Consider the following 24,853-nt stretch of genomic DNA (forward strand, 5'->3'; position numbering starts at 1 on the left):
AAAAAAAAAAAAAAAAAAAAAAAGAATAGATCCTATCAGCCCTGTCAGAAACAGGGCTAGGACATACATTTACTGATTGGTCAGTCTATAGATACTTGAGTTTATTTGTTTTACATGCTCTTGATGGCATCTGCAGAGAACAAAAGGAAGCCGGGTCACAGCATTTCAAAGGAATTTTTTGCAGCTTGAGGAACAGCAGAAGCTTCAAGTTTGTGGGTGCAGTAGGGGCATCATAATGTGAAGGCTCCAGACTCAGAAAGATAGGGTCACCTTCTTTCTCCACACTCAGAAGCTAGAGGACATGCCCATTATCCTCAACTTTCTTAAACCTCAATTTTTACAAAAGCAAAATAAGGAATAATACTTACCTCACCTAAATTTTTTAAAGTGTCAGTTCCCTTGCTCCTAAGATAAATTATATGAAGAAACAGACATCTTGGTAATTTTGCCACCTTGTATACATGATTCCATTTTCTTTACACTGAGATTATACCCATAAATAAAACAAATTTCAAGGGAAAAATGGCTTTTAGTGACCATAGCATATATACTGGAAAGAAGCCTAATTTTCTAGTATTCACAGAGTGCATGATCCCTAAAATGACCAAGAAGGAAGGATTTGACAATTTTCAAGAGGTTGACACAGTCTATAAATTTACCTCAAAATGCAAGCTAGGGAGTGGAGAGTCATGTGGGGAAGACAACGTCACCCGATGAAAATGACCCACAGCCCAGGGAATTTAGCCAAAATGGTTTTCTTTTAAATATACAATCATTCTTTGATGGTGGTAGTGAACACTAATATACCTTTCCTTGAATAGTTACGAGGATAATCATATGTTTTACAAAGGCAGCATTCCCAGTTCAGACGTGTCATTTAAGGTTGGAATCTTTAAAAGCTATGAAAGCACTCTAAACATGGCTGTGCTGCTCAGGAAAGATCTGACTTTCTTGTTCCAAACTGAAGTGCAGTGGGACGTCCGTTCCATGATCGTCATGTGTTCGTGTGCTCAGCCCTTTACTGTCCTTGCCTCACTGGCTTATGACTTTCTTTCCTGTGGGACCAGTGCTCTTTGAGGGCAGGGAGGGACTATACTTTGCCCACTCAATCTCTAGGGTCCTGTATACTGTCAGCTCCCTATACATGCTTTGGGGTTTTTTTTAAACTATTTTTGTAAAACAATTTTTACAATTTAAACTGAGGGACGAAACTCAGTTGGGCTCTAAGTATTCATATTATAATTTTAAAATTAATTTGAGTAATGTGATTTATAAGAAGATTGATCAGTAATCCTAGAAAGACTGAGAGGGTTTATATCTCCTCCTACATAAGAAAGGGATGTGGCAAAACTTGTACCACCAGACCCCCTCCTCACTGGACCAAAGGGAAGGGAATGAGCTTGTGGGGAGGTGAGGAGAAGGAAAAGATGTTCCTAACTTTATTTTATACAGGGGGGCAACTCCAATGGGGTTACCTTCCTACAGTCTCTTGTGGAAAGTAGGGTAGAGCAGGGCCATAGCATGTCTGCCACGACTCCTCACCCACTCTCTGCCTGATCCAGGAAAACTGACCTAAAGATGACTTTTCCTGGTCCTTGTGCAGCTAGGATCCCACCTGCTGCTGAGATGCAGGAGGGAGAAGGTTCTCCTTTCCTTTCTGTATGTATAGGCAATATCACCCTGACAGAAGTGGGAATGGACCCAAACATGTTCAAATTTAGAAGCTATATGGATGGCTGTATCACTGTACTGTACTGTAGATGTGGGCTCAGGGTTCTGATTGGCCCACATGGCCACAGCAGGTGGATGAGGCCTTCTCTAGGAGAGTGGCAGGATAGAAAGAATACAGTACAGAAAAAATATTTGAAGAAATAATGGCTGAAAACTTCCCAAGCTTGGTGAAAGACAAACCTACATATTTATGAAGCTGAGTAAACCCCAAACAGGAAAAATCCAAAGAAATCCATGCTGAGACGTATCATAATCAAATTGCTGAAAACTAAAGACATAGAAAAAAATCTTGAAAGCAGCCAGAGAAAAATGACACATTATGACACATTATGACACATTATGATTCGAATGACTATGAATTTCTCATCAGAAACCATGGAGGCCAGAACACAACATTTGGCACAACATTTTAAAAGTGCAGAAGGAAAAGAAATAACCTAGGAATAAAGGTGAAATAGGGGCTTCCCTGGTGGTGCAGTGGTTGAGAGTCCGCCTGCCGACGCAGGGGATATGGGTTCGTGCCCCGGTCCGGGAGGATCCCACATGCCGCGGAGCGGCTGGGCCAGTGAGCCATGGCCGCTGAGCCTGCGCGTCCGGAGCCTGTGCTCCGCAACGGGAGAGGCCACAACAGTGAGGGGCCCGTGTATAGCAAAAAAAAAAAAAAAAAGGTGAAATAAAGACATTCTCAGATGAAGGCAAACTAATAGAATTCATAGCCAGCAGATCTGCTCTAAAAGAATTGCTAAAGGAGGTTCATCACATAGAAGGAAAGTGACATAAGAAGGAAACTTGGAACATTGGGAATTAAGAGCAACAGAAACGGTAAATATTTGGATAAATATAACAAACTATTCGTCCCCTCCTGAATTCTTTAAAAATATATCTGATGGTTAAAAGTAAAAAATGTAACACTGTCTGATGCCATTTTCAATGTATATAGGTGTAATATGACACTTACTGTATAAAGTAAAGGGATCTATATGGTGATAAGGTTTCTACATTACAAATGAAGTGCTAAAAAATTGATTCTAGGTATTTATTTTGTAATCCCTAAGTAACCACTGGAAAATTATACAAAAAGATAAAATCACAATAGATATAATACTAAAAATGTTCAAATAACCCCAAAGAAGGTAGAAAGAAACAAAGGAATAAGAAAGAGGGGTAACAGCGGAAGATAAATAGTAAAAGAGCAGACCTAATTTCAAACACATCAATAATTGCATTGAACATAAATGGTCTAAACACATCAATTAAAAGACAGGTTGGCAGGGTGGATTAAAAAACATGACCTAACTATATGCTGTCTATAAAAACACTTCAAATATAAAGACATAATGTGTTTACAGATTAGAAAACTCAACATGGTAAAGATACCAAATTTCCCCCTGATTTATATATTCAATGCAGTACTAATCAAGGTCCCAGCAGGATTTTTGTTGTTGTTGTTGTGTGTACAGATAGACAAGCTGCTGTTACAATTTACATGGAAGAGCAAAGGAACCAGACTAGCTAAAACAGTTTTGGAAAAGAAGAATAAAGTTGGAGGAATCATATTACCTGATTTTAAGACTTGCTATAAAAATACAGTAATCAGGACTGTGGTATTGGTGAAGGGACATAGGCACAGAAATCAATGGAACAGAAGAGAGAATCCAGAAATAGACTCACAAAAATATGGGCATTTGAGTTTTGATAAAGGTGCAAAAGAAATTAAGTGGAGAAAGCAACCATTCACCATAACCAGAGCTGGGGACACTGTGATGAACAAATCAAAGACTAAATGCAAATGACAAGCAGATCACAGACTAATGTCAATGCTCTCAGGCTTCTCTTAAAAAAACCCCAGATCTGGCAATAGTTGGCAATAGCCTATATTCCCCTATGGTAACAATTAGCTAGAGCTGAGTGCTGACAACTTCTTTAACACAGGACCTTGCATGCCCCAGTGTGTCACAGCTTCCATGGCACCTTTCTGTTTCTCTTGATACCAAGACTCCATTAGATGCAATTTATTTATTTATTATTACTTTTTTTATAACTTTTGGCCACACTGCACAGCATGTGGGATCATCCACAGATTCAAACAACCACAGACCGTGTAATACTGTAGTATTCACTACTGAAAAAAATCTGCGTATAAGTGGACCCGTGCAGTTCAAACCCATGTCATTCAAGGGTCAACTGTACTTTTTTTGTTTTTCTGTACGTGGGCCTCTCACTGTTGTGGCCCCTCCCGTTGCAGAGCACAGCCTCCAGATGCGCAGGCTCAGCGGCCATGGCTCACGGGCCCAGCCGCTCCGCGGCATGTTGGATCTTCCCAGACCGGGGCACGAACTGTGTCCCCTGCATCAGCAGGTGGACTCTCAACCACCGCGCCACCAGGGAAGCCCTCAACTGTACTTTTTAGATTTTTTTGCCACGTGGCTTGTGGGATCTTAGTCCCCTGATCAGGGATTGAACCCGGGCCCTTGGCAGTGACAGCACGGAGTCCTAACCACTGGACCTCCGGGGAATTCCTCAACTGTATTTTTAAAATAATATATTAACTTACTTTCCTTCTTTAAAATTAAGAACATTATATATAAAATTAATATCCCTTTTGACCAACTTCCCCTAATCTTTTCCCTGTTCTCTCCTCCTCTGTGTGATCATTATGCATCCTTTTCAGACACCATGCAGTATGCATATAAATCCATGAAAAATGTGTTTATCTTAGTTTACATACATGATATAAACATTTATATCATTTTGCAACTTGCTGTTTCAAGATTCCGTTAGAGATCTATCTAGGTTGACGTGTTTATAGATGGAGCTTGTTCCTTAATTTTGCCTGCAGTATAGTACCTCACTGTATGAATCCCTGTATCCGGTTTCCTTCTTTTCCTCCCTCCCTCCCTCTCTTGATGGATAATCTTCCAGTGTATCATGTTTTATTTATTTGTTACACTACTGATGGACATTTAGCTTGTCTCTGATTTTCCACTATTATAATTATTCACTAATAACGTTATTCATATTGAAATTATGTGTGCTTACACAGGAACAAGCTATGCATCATTGTATAATTAGGCTATAGGAATGCACACACACAAAGAAGTTTGACAAAATAGTTTCAACACAAAGAAGTGCATCCAAAAAGGACCAAACTGCGAAAAGTACATGACTGGCCTCTGGAAACAAGTTGTAGAGCAAGGTTAGGTTTTCTTAGGCACAGTGAAACTGGAATCAGTGGGTGCGGTTGGGATAATAACTCTGATACGTAATGATGCAACACAATTCACTTATTCAGGATGAAGATTCTAAACTAATGGGTCAAACCAACAAGGAAGACTTCTATTCCTGACAAACATGGTTATTCAGTATTGTTAATGTATGTCAGAATTTGATCTTTTCATTTATGGTCATCAAAAAGACTCCCAACAGAAGAGGATCACTTTCTATTACTGTTTTGGGAAAAATTTTAAAATCAAACAGTATTTGATGCTTGAGTTTAATCCAAGGTTAGTTCTGAAATGCTGTACCATATCAACTCTTTGATAAAAAATATGCAGAAAGAGCAAAGGAGGGACTTCCCTGGTGGCACAGTGGTTAAGACTCTGAGCTCCCAATGCAGCGGGCCTGGGTTTGATCCCTGGTCAGGGAACTAGATCTCACATGCATGCCGCAACTAAGGAGCCCGCCTGCCGCAACTAAGACCCAGTGCAACCAAATAAATAAATAAATACTTTAAAAAAAGAGCAAAGGATCAGTAGATGATTTCAAAGTATTCAACAATAATATAAATCATTATTTTTTTTTACTATTATTCAAATAATTTCACAAATTAACTCTCTTTGAAGAGACTGGTAATGTAGCTTCACCAGTTACACTATATAAAACATAGATATTACAGTGTGTAGCTTTTCAAGTCCTTGCTTTAAACACCAATTAAAAAACTCAGAAAGGGTGGAAGAGAAAGGGCCCTAAAATTAAAAATAAAAACTCTGAGCATTTGAAATCAGTGGCAAGACAAGGAATAAAATAAACAAGAATTACTATAGACTATGTGTCTTAAGGTGCATAGCAGGATACACACACACATCTGTATATAGCTTAGAAAGTATAACAATATAGTGAACACCCCAACCACGCAACCTCATTACTAGACAAGTCCAAGAGTTCATATCTCTCCCTATATGTTCTTCCCTATTCCATCCCTCTGTCTCACCTCCCCAAACCCCCACCTTCATGAAGTAATCACTGCCTTGTTTGTGCCATTGATAAGAAAGGAGTTCTGGGAACATTTTCAAGAGTGAAATTAGTGCAAATTCATCTTGAGTAGAAAAACTTGTTTATATCTATCTCCTACTCGTATAGCATGGACAGCAAGCAGCATCCCTGCTGCTATGAAATCTTACACTGGCACCATCCCTATTAAAAATGAGTTATTTTACACTCTCATAAGTCTTCACAAAATTGATTTTTATGTGATCTCACCCTCAAATATTCTATTAAGCTGATCAAATAAGCCCAATTTTTTTCAGTGTCTGAAAATATAGATGTTTAAGCATACCACAGCATACCACTTCTGTTAGAATATACTCAAGAGCAGATTAAAATACTTATAGGCAACTTACCTCATGTAAATTCAGTTCTTTTACTTTTTCTTTTAATATAACCTGTAAGACAAAAAAAAGTATGCTTTTATGCCCATTTAAATCTGTAATTTAAAAGATTTCTCATTATTCTACAAATATTTTTCTTTTCTGTGTATAGCTCATTTCACCTCATATTCAGTATTAGAGAGAATCTCTTACAGTTTGAGATAGAACATTTTAGCAACATTCTCTTAACTTGAGCAATGGTGCAGTATTCTCCTGAAAAGCAATTTTAAAATCTCTTTGAGAATAGATTAAAGTTTGGGAGAAGAAATTAACACATGCCTATCTGGAGTAAGTGCTAATATGGGGGGAAAGTAAATGAGATTGCTTGCCTCATGATTTGGTAAAACACAGTATTGGCTCATGGGACAGACTGGTAATTTATAAAAGACTGAAAAGTAAGGTCAATCTTAATTTTGGAAGCTTTGCTTATTATTATACATCAGTATCGTCAGAAAACTTTGGCTCTACCCAGAATTATGTAAATAGGTTTAAAACCCATCCAGGTGCTGTCCCTAACCTGACTTTGTGGTGACTGGATATCAGTTAAAAATAATGCAAAATGACAAGAGGGCAGATGACTATTTAAAAAGAACATCTCTAAACAAATAGGACCTAATCAAGCTTAAAACCTTCTGCACAGCAAAGGAAACCATAAACAAAATGAAAAGACAACTTAAGGACTGGGAGAAAATATTTGCAAATGATGCCACTGACAAGGGCTTAATTTCCAAAATATACAAACAGCTCATACAACTCATTAACAAAAAACAAACAACCCAATTGAAAAATGGGCAGCAGACTTAAATAGACAGTTCTCCAAAGAAGACATACAGATGGACAACAGGCACATGAAAAGATGCTCAACATCACTAATTATCAGAGAAATGAAAATCAAAACTACAATGAGGTATCCCCTACCACCAGTCAGAATGGTCATCATTAAAAAGTCTACAGATAACAAATGCTGGCGAGGGTGTGGAGAAAAGGGAACCCTCCTACGCTGTTGGTGGGAATGTAAGTTGGTGCAGCCACTATGGAAAACAGTGTGGAGGTTCCTCAAAAAACCATTTGAGACAAAAATTGAGTCAAAAAGATTCATTCCTTTAGAAAACTAAGACATTCATCTCTGTATATGAAATCCCACACGAGACCCATGTGTGGTTACATGTGGACATCAGTGTGGACATCTAAGGAACTCACCAATGAGCTCAGATTTCAAAGAGACATGGACAAAAAGATATGTAATCCTAAAATGACGACATGGTCTGTAACAGCAGTGTCAGCAAGATTAAAGACCCAAATAAACTGAAGCTTGGCTCCCCCCCCCGCACCTCTCCCCCACTCTTAAATTGCTATGGAGGACAAAAATAATTTCATGATCAGGGTCAAAAGAAAATTAAGGAACACCTAGGCCCACTGTTTGGTATCAGTGATAAAATATTAATGGATGACACATGGAAGAAAAAACAAATTTTACTGGCCTTCAAGAAAAGCTAAATTTATTACCTTAAAGAACATATCAGCAAAGGGATAGTACAAAGGGCTAGGAGTTAATAGCAATGACTGAAGTATCTGGACTTCCAGTGGTGTGACGTGAACTAACATTTAAAGTACAAAGGGGAGGAGATGAGATCAGTATAATACAGCTGGTTACCTCTGAGGAACTAGTATGTCTTCTAATGAAGAAGGTAAAAATTTCATTTAGTGGAATCTCTGAACTCCATTAGGATAATAGTAAGTTTAAGGATTTTAAGCTACAGCATTTCTCTTTACCAAAATATTGGCCAAAGTTCCCTGTTATATTATTTTATCATTTAAACTTTCTATAACTTCAAGTAATATTTGAGAAGCCACCGCAATAAGCCCAGGCACTGCAACGAAGAGTAGCCCCCACTCGCCGCAACTAGAGAAAGCCCGTGTACAGTAACGAAGACTCAACACAGCCAAAAAAAAAAAAAGGAACACTTGAAGTATTTTGTATGGCAAATTGGCAAGCAAAATGCTAAAATGAACACAAGTAAATCTAGTCCCAGTTTAAAATATGAGTGGAAACCTGAGGTCTCATTTTTTTTGGTGAAGAACATGATCAAAGCTAATCTTAAGTAAATCTCTCTCACCTGTTTGTAGGCATAAAATTCTTTGTGTGCTTGATGTCTTAGCCTAAAAGACAGAAATGAGAAATGCAATACTGAGATTTCCATATAAGAATTTGACAAAAATTTTAAAACTGCTTATTTTTGGTATTAATTTATATCATTTATGGTTTAAAATCCAGAATCTTTATTCTAGAATACACTCAAATGACATATCTGTTACCATGTTATGAGAAAGTGACCAGTGAACCACAGAATGTTATCCAAATATATATGGTCAAGTGAAATCTCATTAAAACAAAATCTCAAATATTTTAAAGAAGGCTCAATTTTTTATATTGACAATAGTCCACTTATTTCAATAATATTTAATATATCACTTTTCTTAATTAAAAAATTGAAGTATCAATATAATATACATCTAATAATGTGCAGAAGCCTCAAGAATACAGATAAGTATTAAAAAAAAATTATACACACCACTGTAACTATCACCCAGATCAATACATAGAACATTTCCAGCATCCCTGAAATGACTCTTCCCAATCAATATTCACCCCTAAAACTATCCTAATTTTTATCATTGTAGATTAACTATGCTTGTTTTTGAACTTCACATAAATGGATCATTTGCTGTATACTCTCCTGTGTTGGCTTCTTTCAGTCAACAATTATTTGTGAAATTCATCCACGTTGTTGCAGTAATTATATTTTTGACTGACATATAGTGTTCCATTTTACGAATGAATATAAAACTATCCATTCCACTGTTGACATATATTTAGGTTACTTCCAGTTTGGGGCAATTATGAATCAAGCTGCTATACAAATTCTTCTACATGTCTTTTAGCGGACATATAGACTCATTTCTGTTGAGTGTGTATCTAGGAGTAGAATTGATGGTCCAAAGTGCTTGTACCAGTTTTACTCCTATGGGTAGTGCATGAAAGTTCTAGTTGTTCACATCTTTGCCACAGCTTGGTAGGGTCAGTCTAAAAATTTTTAGCCAGTCTGGTGGGTGTTCAGTGGTATCTCATTTTGGTTTTAATTTTGCATTTCCCAGATGATGTTTAGGACCCTTTCATATGCTTATTGCCTGTTTGGATATTTTCTTTTACGAAATGCCTGTTCAAGTCTTTTGTCCATTTAAGAAAATGAGTTGACTATATTTTTCTTATTGATTTGTAGGAGCTGTTTAAATATTTTAGATGCAAGTCCTCTGTTGGGTACTGCAATACTCTATGGCTTGCCTTTTCATTCTCTTAATGTTATCTTTTGATGAACAAAAGCTTTTAATTTAAAGCTTTTTAATTTAATTTGTGTCCAGTTAAAGAAATCTTTGCCAACCCTCAGATAATGAAGATAATCTCTTGTGTGTATCATGAAAATAATTTGTTATTTTACCTATCACATTGAGGTCTATGATCCATCCGAAATTAGTCTTTATGTATGATGTGAGGTAGAGGTCAAAGTTCTTTTTATCCACATGCAGATTTTCATTTGACTCCTTTATTGAAGAGACACTTCTTTCCCCACTGTGTTGCAATGGCACATCTGCTGTAAGTGAGACCAATATGTGGTTCTGTTTCTAGAGTTTCTGTTTTATCCCACTGGTTTATCTGCCCATCCTTGTATACTGGGTTGAATCATGTCCCCTCAAAATTAATGTCAAACTGCTACCTCAGAATGTAACCTTGTTTGGAAATAGCGTCTTTGCAGACTATTTATTAGTTAAAATGAGGTCACATTAGGATTAGGGTAGACTATAAATCCAATATGACTGTTGTCCTTAGAAGAAGAGAAGAGGATATACAGAGCCACAGGGAAGAAGGCCAGGTGAAGACAGAGGCAGAGACTGAAGTGATGCAGCTACAAGCTAAAAAATACCAAGGATTGCTGACAACCACCAGGAACTAAGAAGAGGCAAGGAAGGATCCTCCCCTAGATAGCCTTCAGAGGCAGCATGGCCCTGCCAACAACTTAATTTCGAACTTCTAGCTTCCAGAACTGTGAGAGATTGATAAATTTCTGTTGTTTTAAGCCATCCAGCTTGTGGTACTTTGTTACAGCAACCCTGGGAAACCAATGCATCTTGTGTCAATACCATGCCAGTTAAAAAAAAAAACCTTTTATTTTGAAATGATCTTATAGGAAAGTTGCAAAAAATATTAGAGTTCATATATACTTCTCTCCCCAGTTTTCCAACATTCACATCTTACATAACCATAGAACAATGATCAAAAGCAGGAAATTAACACTAATGTTTTGATATTAATACTTGTATAGTATTCACCAAACAGACTTTATTTGAATTTCACCAGTTTTTTCACTAATGTTCTTTTCCTATCTTGTGATCCAATCCAGGACCCCAGCCTGCATCTAGTTGTGTCTCCTTAGTTTCTTCAAATCTGTGACAATTCCTTAGTTTTTCCTTGTTTTTCAGGATTTTGACATATCGACCATGATCACTTGGTTATGGCAATGTCTACTGGGTCTCTCCACTGTAAAGTTACTATTTTCCCCTTCGCAACTGATCAATATCTTGGGGGAGACATATTGAAACTATGAAAATATCCTATATTTTTCTCAAGCTTTTGCCCACTGATTTTAGCATCCATCTTGCTTGCAACAATTCTGCAGTGTTTGCCTGGTGGTGGTTTTGTAGTTCCCTAATTCCTTGTACATTAACTGGGATTCTTCTGTAAGGAAGGGATGCCCCTTCTCCTTAATTTATTTATATCAGCATGGACTCATTTCTGTTAGTCTATGGGTTATAATTTAATATGATCATTATTTATTTTGTTGCTCAAATTGATTTAGGCTTTTAGGCCCTCCTTCAGGTTGATTCTTATGTCCTTTCAACATGCCCTCATCCTTTCCCATGCATTTCCTAGCTCACTGGCACCAAAAGATGTTACAATACATCTTGTATTTTCCATGCTCCAGTTGTGGAATTAACCACTTCTTTCAAAGAGCCTTGGTTCCTTTTATTGGAGAATAATATTTAGAAACCAAGATCTGGGTGCTAGGTGAATAGCACTCTATTTTAAGTACTGGAGTTTTGGAAAAAGTCTTGGGTCCTCAAGCTTTGTTCTTAACTACTTTGGCTATTCATGGTCCTTTGCATTTCCATATAGATTTCATGAGCTTATCAATTTCCACAAAAAAAATCTGTTGGGATTTTGACTGACACTGTGTTTAATTTATAGATCAATTGGGGGAAGAACTGACATCTTTGCAAAATTGAGTTTCCAACCTGTGAATATAGCATACTCTATTTATTAGATCTTCTTTCTCTGTACACATTTCTACGTAGAACACTTATATATCCTTCATTAAATTTATTCCTAGGTACTTGGTAATTTTTGATTTACTATAAATGGTATTTAAAATTTTTTAATGTTCTGACCCTTTGTTGCTACTACATAGAAAAAAATTCAATTTTTGAATATTGATCCTGTATCTAGTGACTTGCTAAGTTCACTTATTAATTCTAAACATCTTATCTGCAGAATCTTTTGGATTTTTAAAATACACAATTATTTTGTCTGCAAATAATAACAGTTTAAACTCTGCCTATTTAATTTTCACATATTTCACTCTTTATTCTTTTTTTTTTAATTTTTATTTTTTTGCGGTACGTGGGCCTCTCACTGCTGTGGCCTCTTCCGTTGCGGAGCACAGGCTCAGGACGCACAGGCTCAGCGGCCATGGCTCACGGGCCCAGCTGCTCCGCGGCATGTGGGATCTTCCTGGACCGGGGCACGACCCCGTGGTCCCCTGCATCGGCAGGCGGACTCTCAACCACTGTGCCACCAGGGAAGCCCTCACTCTTTATTCTTTATTTCACTTCTTTTTTTTCCCTGCACTGGCCAGGACCTCCAGTACAAATATTAAATGAAAGTGATGGCAGTGAATGTCCTTATTAATATGTTACTACTAAATACAATGTTTTCTCTAGATTTTTTGTAGATAACCCTTGATTCAAATAAAGTTCCCTTGTATCCTAGTTTTAGTCTTAAAAAAATCATGAATAGGTATTAATTTTTGTCAAGTGCTTTTTTTCCCATCACGTTTTTTTCCTTTTTACTCTTAATGTGGTATACTGTATTGATTGATTTTCAAATGTTAAAACAATCTTCATTTCTGGAACAAAACTCCACTTGGTTGTGGTGTACCACCTTTTTGTACATCCTTGAATTTTATTTACTAATATTTTGTTCATGAGAAAGATTAGTCTATAATTTCCATTCTTGTAATGTCCTTGTCAGGCTTTGGAATCAAAATTATCTGGCCTCATCGAAGTATCTCTTCTATTCTCTGGAAAAGTCATATAAGAGTGGTATTTTTTCCTTAGATGTTTGGAGAAATTCACTGGTGAAGTTACCTGACTTGCAGTTTCTTTGTGGAAATGCTTTTATTATTACATATATAATTATTAATATTTTATATTTCTTCTTGACTCAGTTAAAAATGTTATTATTCTTTTACTTGTATTCACATAACATACAATTAACCATCTTAAACTGTATAATTCAGTGGTACTTAGTGCAGTCACAATGTTGTGCAACCACTAGTTCACTCTAGTTTCAAAACTTTTCATCAAAAAAAATCTGGTACTCATTAAGTAGTTGGTCCCCACTCCCCCGTTCCCTGGTAATCTCTAATCTGCTTTCTGTCTCTATGGATTTGCCTATTATGGGTACATTACATAAAATAAATCATACAATATGTGACCCTTTTGTGTCTGGCTTTTCATTTAGTGTAATGTTTTCGAGGCTCTGCCTATTTGTAGCATGTATCAGTACTTCACTCCTTTTTATGGCTGAATAATATTTCACTATATGTATATGCCACAATTTGATTATCCATTTGTCTATTAATGAGCATTTGGGTTGTTTATACCTTCTGGCTATTATGAATAATGATATAAACATTCTGTACAAATTTCCTTGTGGACATATCTCTTCATTTGTCTTGGGTATATACCTAGGAGTGAAATTTCTGGGTCATATGGTAATTCTATGTTTAACTTTCAAGGAACTGATGAACTCTTTTCCACAGTTCCTGCACCATTTTATATTCCCACCAGCAATGTATGAGGGTTTCTATTTCTCCACATCCTTGTCAACACATAATTTTCCATATTTTTGACTACAGCATCCTACTAGTTGTGACATTTATTGTGGTTTTAATGTGCATTTCCTTAATGACCAATGCTGTTGAACATCTTTTCACGTGCTTGTTGGCCGTCTGTATATCTTCCTTGGAGAAATGGCTACTTAAGCCCTTTACCTGTTTTTGAATTCAGTTGTCTTTTCTTTTCTTTTAATATTTATTTATTTATTTAATTATTTGTGGCTGCATTGGGTCTTCGATGCTGTGCGTAGGCTTTCTCTAGTTGCAGCGAGTGGGGGCTACTCTTCATTGTGGTGCACGGGCTTCTCACTGCGGTGGCTTCTCTTGTTGCGGAGCATAGGCTCTAGGCATGCGGGCTTCAGTAGTTGTGGCATGAGGGCTCAGTAGTTGTGACTCGCGGGCTCTACAGTGCAGGCTCAGTAGTTGTGGCGCACAGGCTTAGTTGCTCTGCGGCATGTGGGATCTTCCTGGACCAGGGCTCAAACCCGTGTCCCCTGCATCGGCAGGCAGATTCTTAACCACTGCACCACCAGGGAAGTCCCAATATTTGTTTATTTATTTTATTTTTGGCTGCGTTGGGTCTTAGTTGCAACATGCAGGATCCTCTGCTGCGGCATGCAGGCTTCTCTCTAGTTGTGGTGCGTGGGCTCAGCTGTTGTGGAGCTTGGGTTCCAGAGTGTGTGGGCTCTGTAGCTGTGGTGTGCAGGGTCCAGAGCATGTGGGCTCTGTAGTTGTGGCACGTGGGCTCTCTAGTTGTAGCCCACATGCTCAGTAGTAGCAGTGCGTGGGCTTAGTTGCCCTATGGCATGTGGGATCTTAGTTCCCTGACCAGGGATCGAACCCACATCCCCTGCATTGAAAGGTGGAATCTTAACCACTGGGCCACTAGGGAAGTCCCAAATTCAGTTGTCTTTTTGCTGTTGAGTTGTACGAGTTTTAAAAAATATATATCCTGGATATTAAACCCTTATCAGATATATGATTTGTAAATATTTCTCTCCCATTCTGTAGGCTGTTTTTTTCACTTTCTTGATAATGCTCTTTGATGCACAAATGTTATTAATTTTTATAAGTCCAATTTATCTATTTTTTCTTTTGTTATTTGTGCTTTTGCTGTCAAATCTAAGACTCTATTGTCAATCTGAGGTCATGAAGATTTACCTGTTTTCTCCCTACAGTTTTATAGTTTTAGCTCATGTTTAGGTCGCTGATCTATTTTTAAAAAATTTTTTAAAAAAATTTATTTTTGGCTGTGTTGCGTCTTCATTGCTGTACGTGGGCTTTTCTCTAGTTGTGGTGAGCGGGGGCTACTCTTCATTGCAGTGCACGGGTTTCTTACTGTGGTGGCTTCTCTTGTTGTGGGGCACAGACTCTAGGCATGCGGGCTTCAGTAGCTGTGGCACCCAGGCTCAGTAGTTGTGGCACGTGGGCTCTAGAGTGCAGGGTCAGTAGTTGTGGCACGTGGACTTAGTTGCTCTGCGGCATGTGGGGTCTTCCTGGACCAGGGCTCAAACCCGTGTCCCCTGCATTGGCAGGCAGATTCTTAACCACTGTGCCACCAGGGAAGTCCTGCTGATCTATTTTTTGAGTTAATTTTAAAATAGGAAATGAGGCAGGGGTTCAATTTTATTCTTTCATGTGTATTATTCAGTTGGTCCACCATTTGTTGAAGAGACTATTCTTTTGCCACTGAATGGGCCTGGCACCCTCGTGAAAAACAACTGGCCATACCATACTACCCGAAGTAATCTACAGATTTAATGTGATCCCTATCAAATTACCCATGACATTTTTTTTTACAGAAATAGAACAGATAATCCTAAAATTTATATGGAACCATAAAAGCCAGATGCAAAGCAACCCTGAGTAAAAAGAATAAAACTGGAGGCATAACCCTCCCAGACTTTAGATAATACTACAAAGCTACAGTGATCAAAACAGCCTGTTACTCTCATGACAACAGACATACAAATCAACGGAACAGAATAGAAAGCCCAGAAATAAACCCATACACCTATGGACAATTAATGTTCCTCAAAGGAGGCAAGACTATACAATGGGGAAAAGTATCTTCAGCAAGTGGTGTTGGGAAAGTTGGACAGCTGCATGTAAATCAATGAGGTTTAGAACACACCCTCACACCATACTCAAAAATAAACTCAAAATGGCTTAAAGACTAAATATAAGACAAGATACCATAAAACTCCTAGAAGAGGACATAGGCAAAACATTCTCTGACATAAATCATATCAATGTTTTCTTAGGTGAGTCTCCCAAGGCAATAGAAATAAAAGCAAAAATAAACAAATGGGACCTAATCAAGCTTATAAGCTTTTGCACAGCAAAGGAAACCATGAACAAAATGAAAAGACAACCTATGGACTGGGAGAAAATATTTGCAAATGATGCGACCAAAAAGGGCTTAATTTCCAAAATTTACAAACAGCTCATACAACTCAATAACAAAAAACCAAACAACCCAACTAAAAAATGGGCAGAAGACCTAAACAGACATTTCTCCAAAGAAGACATACAGATGGCCAATAGGCACATGAAAAGACGCTTATCATCGCTAATTATTAGAGAAATGCAAATCAAAACTATGATGAGGTACCACCTTACACTGGTCAGAATGGCCATCTTCATAAAGTCTGCAAACAATAAATGATGGAGAGGGTGTGGAGAAAAGGGAACTCTCCTACCCTGTTGGTGGCAATGTAAATTGGTGCAGCCACTATGGAGAACAGTATGGAGATTCCTCAAAAAACTAAAAATAGAGCTACCATATGATCCAGCAATCCCACTTTTGGGCATACACCCAGACTAAACGATAATTCGAAAAGATACACGCATCCCTATGTTCATAGCAGAACTATTTACAATAGCCAAGACATGGAAACAACCTCAATGTCCAATTGACAGGTAAATGGATAAAGACGTGGTACATATATACAATGGAATATTACTCAGCTATAAAAAAGAATGAAATAATGCCATTTGCAGCAACATGGATGGACCTAGAGATTATCATACTAAGTGAAGTAAGTCAGAAAGAGAAAGACAAATACCATATACACTTACATGTGTAATCCAAAATACAACACAAATGAACTTATGTATGAAACAGAAAAAGACTCATAGACAGAGAGAAGAGATGTTGCCAAGGGGGTGGGGTGGGGGAGGGAAGTATTGTGAGTTTGGGATTAGCAGATGCCAACTATTATATACAGTATGGATAAACAACAAGGTCCTACTCTATAGCACAGGGAACTATATTCAATATCCTGTGATAAACCATAATGGAAAAAAATATATACATGTATAACTGAGTCACTTTGCTGTACAGCAGAAATTAACACAACACTGTAAATCAACTATACTTCAATAAAATTAAAAAAAAACTATATGGAGAGCCACAAAAGCCAAAAGATACAAATCAATTCACCATAGATGTTTGGGTTTATTTCTGGACTCTCAATTCTATTTTATTAATTTATATGTCCATTCTTATGCCAGTACCACATATTTTGATTACTGTAGCTTAAAGGAAGTTTTGAAATTGGGAAGTGCAAGTCTTCCTGCCTTTTTTTCTTTTTCAGTGTTGTTTTAGCTATTTGGGGCTCCCTGCAGTTCTAAATGAATTGAGGATCAGTTTTTCCATTTCTGTATCAAAGGTTATTAGAATTTTGATAGGCTTTGCATTGAATCTGTAGATTGCTTTGAGGAATACTGCCATCTTAACATATTAAGGCTTCCAGTCCATGAAATCTTTCCATTTATTTAGGTCTTCTTTAATTTATTTCAGCAATATTTTGTAGTTTTCAGTGTACAAGTCTTTCACCTCCTTGGTTAAATTTACTCCCAGGAATTTCATTCTTTTGGATGCTATTGTAAATGTTTCATTTATTTCCTTTTCAGATTGTTCCTTGTTGGTGTACAGAAATACAACTGATTTTTTTGTGCTGATTCTGTATTCTCAAAGTTTGCTTAACTTGTTTAGTAGTTCTAGATTTTTGTGTGTGTGTGTATTCTATGGGATTGTCTATATATAGAATCATGTCATCTTCAAAAAGAGATAGTTTTACTTCTTTCTTTCTAATTGGATGCCCTCTATTTCTTTTTCTTGTGTAAATGCTCTGGCTAAAACTTCTAGTACAGTGTTGCATGGTAATGGTGAAAGTGGGCATCTTTTTTTTTTTTTTTTTGAGGTACGCGGGCCTCTCACTGCTGTGGCCTCTCCCGTTGTGGAGCACAGGATCCGGACGTGCAGGCTCAGCGGCCGTGGCTCATGGGCCCAGCTGCTCTGTGGCATGTGGGATATTCCCGGACCGGTAAAGTGGGCATCTTTTTAAAATCAATATCAATGCTTTTATTTTTTTCACTGTTTCTGTTGAGAAGTCAGATTTTTTTTTTTTTTTTTTTTTTTTTTTTAGTATACAATGACGTGTATCCACCATTATGTAACATACAGAATAGTTTCATCACCCTACACATTCTTTGTCTTCTACCTGTTCATCCCTCCCTCTCCCGTAGATCCTGGCAACCGCTGACCTTTTAACTTTCTCCATAGTTTTGCCTTTTCCAGAATGTCATATAGTGAGAGTCACATAGTATGTAGTCTTTTCAAAGTGGCTTCTTTCACTTAGAAATATGCGTTTAAGATTCCTCCATGTCCTTTCTTGGCTTGATAGCGCATTTACTTTCAGTGCTGAATAATATTCTGTTATCTGGATGGACCACAATTCATTTATTCTTTTACTCACTGAAGGATATCTCGGTTGATACCAAGTTTTGGCATTTATGAGTAAAGCTTCTTTCTAAAACATCTGTGTGTTGGTTTTTGTGTGGACATAAGTTTTCAAATACTTTAGATAGTTAAAGAAATTTACTTCTGTATGTGTGTGTGTGTGTGTGTGTGTGTGTAATATTTTATCTTAGTCATGGGTTGTCAGCCATTTTACAAAAAACGACCCCCCCCCCAAAACAAACCCCATTTTTTGTGGTTTGCTGTCTTTTTGTTTGTTTGTTTGTTTGCGGTACCTGGGCCTCTCACTGTTGTGGCCTCTCCTGTTGCGGAGCACAGGCTCCGGACGTGCAGGCTCAGCGGCCATGGCTCACGGGCCCAGCCGCTCCGCGGCATGTGGGATCTTCCCGGACCGGGGCACGAACCCGTATCCCCTGCATCGGCAGGCGGACTCTCAACCACTGCGCCACCACGGAAGCCCCTGCTGTACTTCTTGAATCCTTAACTTGTGAGGGAAATTTTCATCTACTGCTTCTTCCCTATTCTCTCTCAACATTTCTTTTTTGGACTCAATTTAAATGTGGTTTAGGCCTTTTTACTATGTCCCAAATTTTTGTTACATTTTCTACCCCTTCCTCTTTCCAACCGTTATCCTGCTTATTTTCTACTGACTATTTGCCACATTACTAACATTTTCTTTGTTATTAAAGAGTATTGAGCAGAGTTCCCTGTGCTATACAGTAGGTCCTTGTTGGCTATCTATTTTAAACATACCAGTGTATACGTGTCAATCCCATACTCCCATTCTATCCCTCCCCGCAATCCTTCCTCCCTGCTAACCATAAATTTGTTCTCTAAGTCAGTAGTCCCCAACCCCTGGCCTGTTAGGAACCGGGCTGCACAGCAGGTGAGTGGCAGGCGAGTGAGTAAAGCTTCATCTGCTGCTCCCCACTGCTTGCCTGGGGAAAAATTGTCTTCCTCAGAACTGGTCCCTGGTGCCAAACGATTGGGGACTGCTGCTCTAAGTCTATGAATATGTTTCTCTTTCGTTCTTTTGCATCTTTTTATTAGATTCTTCATACAAGTGATATCATATGATATGTCTTTCTCTGTCTGACTTACTTCACTTAGTATGATAATCTCCAGGTTCATCTATGTTGCTGCAAATGGCATTATTTTATTATTTTTAATGGCTGAGTAATATTCCATTGTATATATGTACCACATCTTATTCATTCATCTGTTGATGGACATTTAGGTTGCTTCCATGTCTTGATTATTGTAAACAGTGCTGCAATGAACATTGGGGTGCACGTATCCTTTTGAACCATGTTCTTCTTTGGATATATGCCCAGGAGTGGGATTGCTGGATCTTATGGTGGCTCTATTTTTAATTTCTTAAGGAACCTCCATACTATTCTCCACAATGGCTGTATGAATTTACATTCCCACCAACAGTATAGGAGGGTTGCCTTTTCTCCACACCCTCTCCAGCATTTATTGTTTATAGACTTTTTGATAATGGCCATTCTGACTGGTGTGAGGTGATATCTCATTGTAGCTTTGATTTGCATTTCTCTAATAATTAGTGATGTTGAGCATCTTTTCATGTGCCTCTTGGCCGTCTGTATGTTTTCTTTGGAGAAATGTCTATTTAGGTCTTCTGCCCAGAAAATGGGCATCTTTGTCTTGTTCCTGATCTTAGGGGGAAAGCTTTCAGTTTTTCACCATTGAGTATGATGTTAGTTGTGGGTTATTCATAAATGCTATTTCTTATGTCAGTTTTTTTATTTTATTATTTTATTTATTTATATTTTGGCTGTGTTGGGTCTTCATTGCTGTGCATGGGCTTTCTCTAGTTGCTGTGAGCAGGAGCTACTCTTTGTTGTGGTGCGTGGGCTTCTCATTGTGGTGGCTTCTCTTGTTGTGGAGCATAGGCTCTAGGTGTGCAGGCTTCAGTAGTTGTGGCATGCAGGCTCAGTAGTTGGGGCTCACAGGCTCTACAGCGCAGGCTCAGTAGTTGTGGCGCACGGGCTTAGTTGATCCATGGCATGTGGGATCTTCCCGGACCAGGGCTCGAACCCGTGTCTCCTGCATTGGCAGGTGGATTCTTAACTACTGCGCCACCAGGGAAGTCCCCTTATGTCAGTTTTAGTGCACTCTGTTTTTTCTAGGAAAGTGTCTAATTCAACTAAAATTTCAAATTTACTGGCATAAAGTTGTTTATAATATCCTTTGCTATCTTTTTAATGCTTTTAGGATTTGTAGTAATGTCCCCTTTTTAATTCCTGATATTAGTAAATTTATGTTTTCTCTTCTTCTGGATCTCTTTCTAGAGATTCATCAATTTTGTTAATCTTTTCAAAGAATCAGCTTTTTTGATTCAATAATTTTATTACACATTTGTTTCCTAGTTCATTGATTTCTGTGCTTAGTTTTTTTAGGAAGATTTTCTTCTACTTTCTTTTCGGTTTAATTGGTTTTTTTTTCTTTTTTTTTTTTAGTTTCATGAAAGGAAAAATATCACTGGTTTTCAGTCTTTCTTGTCTAATATATGATTTTTAAAACTATAAATTTCTCTTAATTAGGTCAAATTTATTAAACATGTAATTCAAATCATCCTTACTGTTTTTTTTTTCTTTTTTTGGTCTTCCTGTTTTGCTGAGAGAAGTGTATACTACATTTTCATGTAAAGGAATAAAATTAACTCCATTACAGTTCATTAAAATGAGGCTGGATTTGTAAATTTACTTTGCTTATTTGACTTTTACTTGGATCTGCATATTTTCCCAAAGCATCATTACTTCCAGCCACAGCAGGGGTCAATTTGTGTTTACCTTTTTTTCAATCCATGGCTCAAAAATTCATCCCTTCTAGAAAGTCCTACTTAAATTAATTTCATCCCTCTGATTACTCCGTTACTCTAAGTTCAACTAATTACCTAATATTTTAGATTGCACTATTTTATTTTGCATTTGCCATGCATTTAAGAGAAATATCTTTTTGCTATTCCTTCCAGGAAACATACTAGTAATATAGATTGTGACTTATTTGATGAAAGGAGGTAAGAATGGGGAATATTTCCTTTTTCTTAAGTAGCTTGTTATCCATTATTGAAAGAAAAGTAAAGTAGGTACTGTCTTTGTTTAAAAATTTCAGGCTCAAAAAAAGTTTTAATATTGTAAATCAACTATACTTCAATAGAAAAGTTTTAGAATATCCTCAATATGCAAATCTGTCCTTTGAGTGTGATTATGAAATTCTGAAATGGTTATTTTGAAATGAAGCCTGATAAATATAATTTATTATTATTTTTTAAGTGGTTAAGAGCAAGTGCTTGGGTCAGACACAACTAGGTTTGAGTCTCAGTTCTAACCAACTTTTATCTGTGTGACTATAGGAAATTTCTGTAAAATAAAGATAATAAAGTTACCTAGTTTAACTGCAGTACACAGCACAGGGTCTGGTACATAGTAAGTACTTAATAACATGCTCAGTTAGACCTCCCACATTGCTCTTTGATTCTACTTATTCATGCTGAGTATCCTAAGCTTCCATGCAGTAGTCATTTCAAACCCTTGCCACCCTCTTCAGGCTTTATCCTACCACCTCCTTCCCCATCATTTTCAACTACTTTTCAGAGAAAGAGGTTTTCAGATATGCAGCTCTCTTGCTCCCAGCCCCACATACCTACATATGTACTGTTCTTCCCAGTTACCTTCATCTCTGTCTTAAGAAGGTATTCTCCTGTTTAAAACCAATATTGCTGTAACTTTTAGGTATGTCTCTCCTCACTTCCACGATTTATTCTTTCTCACAAATCCTCTACAACTAGCTCATTCTCCTTAATATTATAGTTATAAATATCCCTAAATCTCTATCTTAAAAAAAACCCAAACAACAAAATACTTCCTTAGGGATTTCCTGGGTGGTGCAGCGGTTAAGAATCCGCCTGCCAATGCAGCGGGACACGGGTCGATCCCTGGTCTGGGAAGATCCCACATCCCATGGAGCAACTGAGCCCGTGTGCCACAACTGCTGAGCCTGCGCTCTAGAGCCCGTGTGCCACAACTACTGAGCCCGTGTGCTATAACTACTGAAGCCCATGTGCCTAGAGGCCATGCTGTGCAACAAGAGAAGCCACTGCAATGAGCAGCCTGCACACAATGAAGAGTAGCCCCCACTTGCTGCAACTAGAGAAAGCCCATGCACAGCAATGAAGACCCAGTGCAGCCAAAAACAAAACAAAACAAAACTTCTTTAATTTACAGGAAACTGCACTCCCCACCCCTAATCTTTTCTTAGCCAATATTCTTCAAAGAGGAGGTTATATTCCTTGTATCCATTTTCACCTGCTCCTCAGGCTTTGTCCCATTATAACCCATGTTTCATCACCTGTGCACCTATTCTACTGAACCTTTTCCAACTAAGATTATGAATGCAAAGCTAATTGTCAAGTGTAATGGGAACTCTTCAATTCTTCTTATGGGACCTCCCTAAGAACGGCTGACATAACTGACTCAATCCATTGAAGCCCTACTTATGGGGCACCTCTCATGATTTTCCTCCTGTCTCCTGCTATCCCTTTCTAATCTCTCTTATGGGCTCCTCTTAAATGTCAATGTTTATCTAGGATTCTATCCTGGACCCATTTTATTTCACTATATATATTATCTTTATGGGACACTCCTGGCTTCAGCTTCCACCTGTTATTATATCATCTCGTTTCCAGACCAGACTTCTCATAAGCTTTAGACCTATATATCAAATTGTGTACTAAACAGCTTGACTGTTACACAGGGAACTCAGTCCTCTCATGTCTGAAACAGAATCTATCATCTTTCCACCCCAAACTTGCCCATCCATTTTCTTTCTCTGTTAAGGGGTTGCTATCCACCCAGCTGCCTAAATCAGAAGTCCAGTAAAGATTCTAAGCTCATCCTTTCCTTGTCTTTTATGTCCAGTCACCAAATTCTATTCGTTTTCACCTCTCAAATATTTCTCACAACCATCCATAGCACCCTCTCTGTCTTTTCTGTCATTATCTTGACCTTATAATTTCTAGTAAGTAACTCAAAAATTTCCCTCTATTTTTAATTTTCAATTACATATGTTTCAAAGTTATATATAGTTTTACAGGTTAGTAACAACAATAAAAATCAGCAATCCTGCTCTCTTCCCCAGAGATAACCATTTTTTCCCCTTTAGCTCACTATTTTGATATTTACTTCCAAGTTTCTAAATATGTTTCTTGTGTTGCTACTTCTTGATTTTTCAGTTTTATGCATATCTATTAACTTCCTATTAGGGACACCATTCTTTCATTTACCTAACCACATTTATTGAGTGCCAATATTGTGCTAGGCACTGTTCTGGGTGTTTGGGATACAGCAAACAGAACAGACAAATATCTGGGGACAGAGATTAATAACAAACATAAATTAGAATATTATATGGTTCATTATAAAATAGCAAAGACATCCTTCTTTTGTGCTCCAGTAGTGATCTATCCATAGCCCTATCAGAGGCAGAAAATTCTAGACTACAACGTTGTGTAAGATTGTGGTCGGTGCTGGGTGTCTCATTTAGACTTAAGTTGTGTTCTTCCTATGGTCCTGATGAGTTTGGTTGTGACTGGAGGGATCTTTCTACTTGAGAACATAATAGCTCCCTGGGAAGGTGCTGGAGAACTTAAGTTATATGTAAAAATGGGCTTGGGTAATATTAAAGGAGTTGAATCCATGAATCTCCAGATTAACTGTAAATTACTTGTGAAATCCAAATTTAACATCTGAAGGGTTAAAAGCAACAAACTGAGATCATCAGAAAGGGAAAACGTCTTACATTGTGATTAAAATTTCAAAATGGTACCAATTACTTGTAAATGAAATTTAGAAATGTTTGAATGTGACTCCTTTCTCTGATTAAGCAAGGTAATTTTATTTTAGTATAGAAGATTCCCACTTATTTGCTTTGTTAGCTTAATAAAAAAGATACAAAAATGATAAAATGTACTACAATGATAATGCATGAAAACAACTGCTATAGTTTTTTTCTTTATTTCTTATTTGCTTGATTATTAAAAGGAAAACAATGAGATAAAATGGTGTTTCACAATTTACTTCTCAAAAAATTTACCCAGAATCACAATTGGTATACTAGTGTTTTTCTTAAAACAAAGTTAAAGGCTTAATTAATTCTTTGACAAAGTAATAAAAAATATACTATAAGCTACACATTTTAGATTATTTTATATGCTAACTCTTCCTTTTTTAACATTTTTTTTATATTTTTGTCTTCTTTTTAAAAATAATTTGGTTTCAGATATTAAATTCACAAATTTCTGAGTTAAACCACTATTTGGAGAGGAATTACCAAAAAATTTAGTAGGTCTGAAAAAAAGAAATAGATTTTAATGCTCTGAGGTCCTGTTTGTGCCATGGCAATTCCCTAATTTAAAAAAAATGCTGAATATTTACATAACATTTATCAAACTATTA

General features: G+C 37.4%; 1 protein-coding gene across 1 annotated transcript in view; it reads right to left on the minus strand.

The window, feature by feature from the left end:
• The window catches only part of RNF24 (ring finger protein 24), a 43,409-nt gene that overhangs the window by 8,667 nt on the left and 9,889 nt on the right, over positions 1-24,853 (minus strand). Inside the window, exons 2-3 of the mRNA XM_007454836.1 lie at positions 8,495-8,537; positions 6,351-6,392 (exon numbers count right to left, since the gene is read on the minus strand). Coding sequence (XP_007454898.1) covers positions 6,351-6,392; positions 8,495-8,537 — 85 coding nt within the window. The remainder of the gene's footprint in view (positions 1-6,350; positions 6,393-8,494; positions 8,538-24,853) is intronic.

Source organism: Lipotes vexillifer, unplaced genomic scaffold, assembly GCF_000442215.2.
Source record: "Lipotes vexillifer unplaced genomic scaffold, Lipotes_vexillifer_v1.1 scaffold1370, whole genome shotgun sequence".
NCBI classification, from domain to species: Eukaryota; Metazoa; Chordata; class Mammalia; order Artiodactyla; family Lipotidae; genus Lipotes; species Lipotes vexillifer.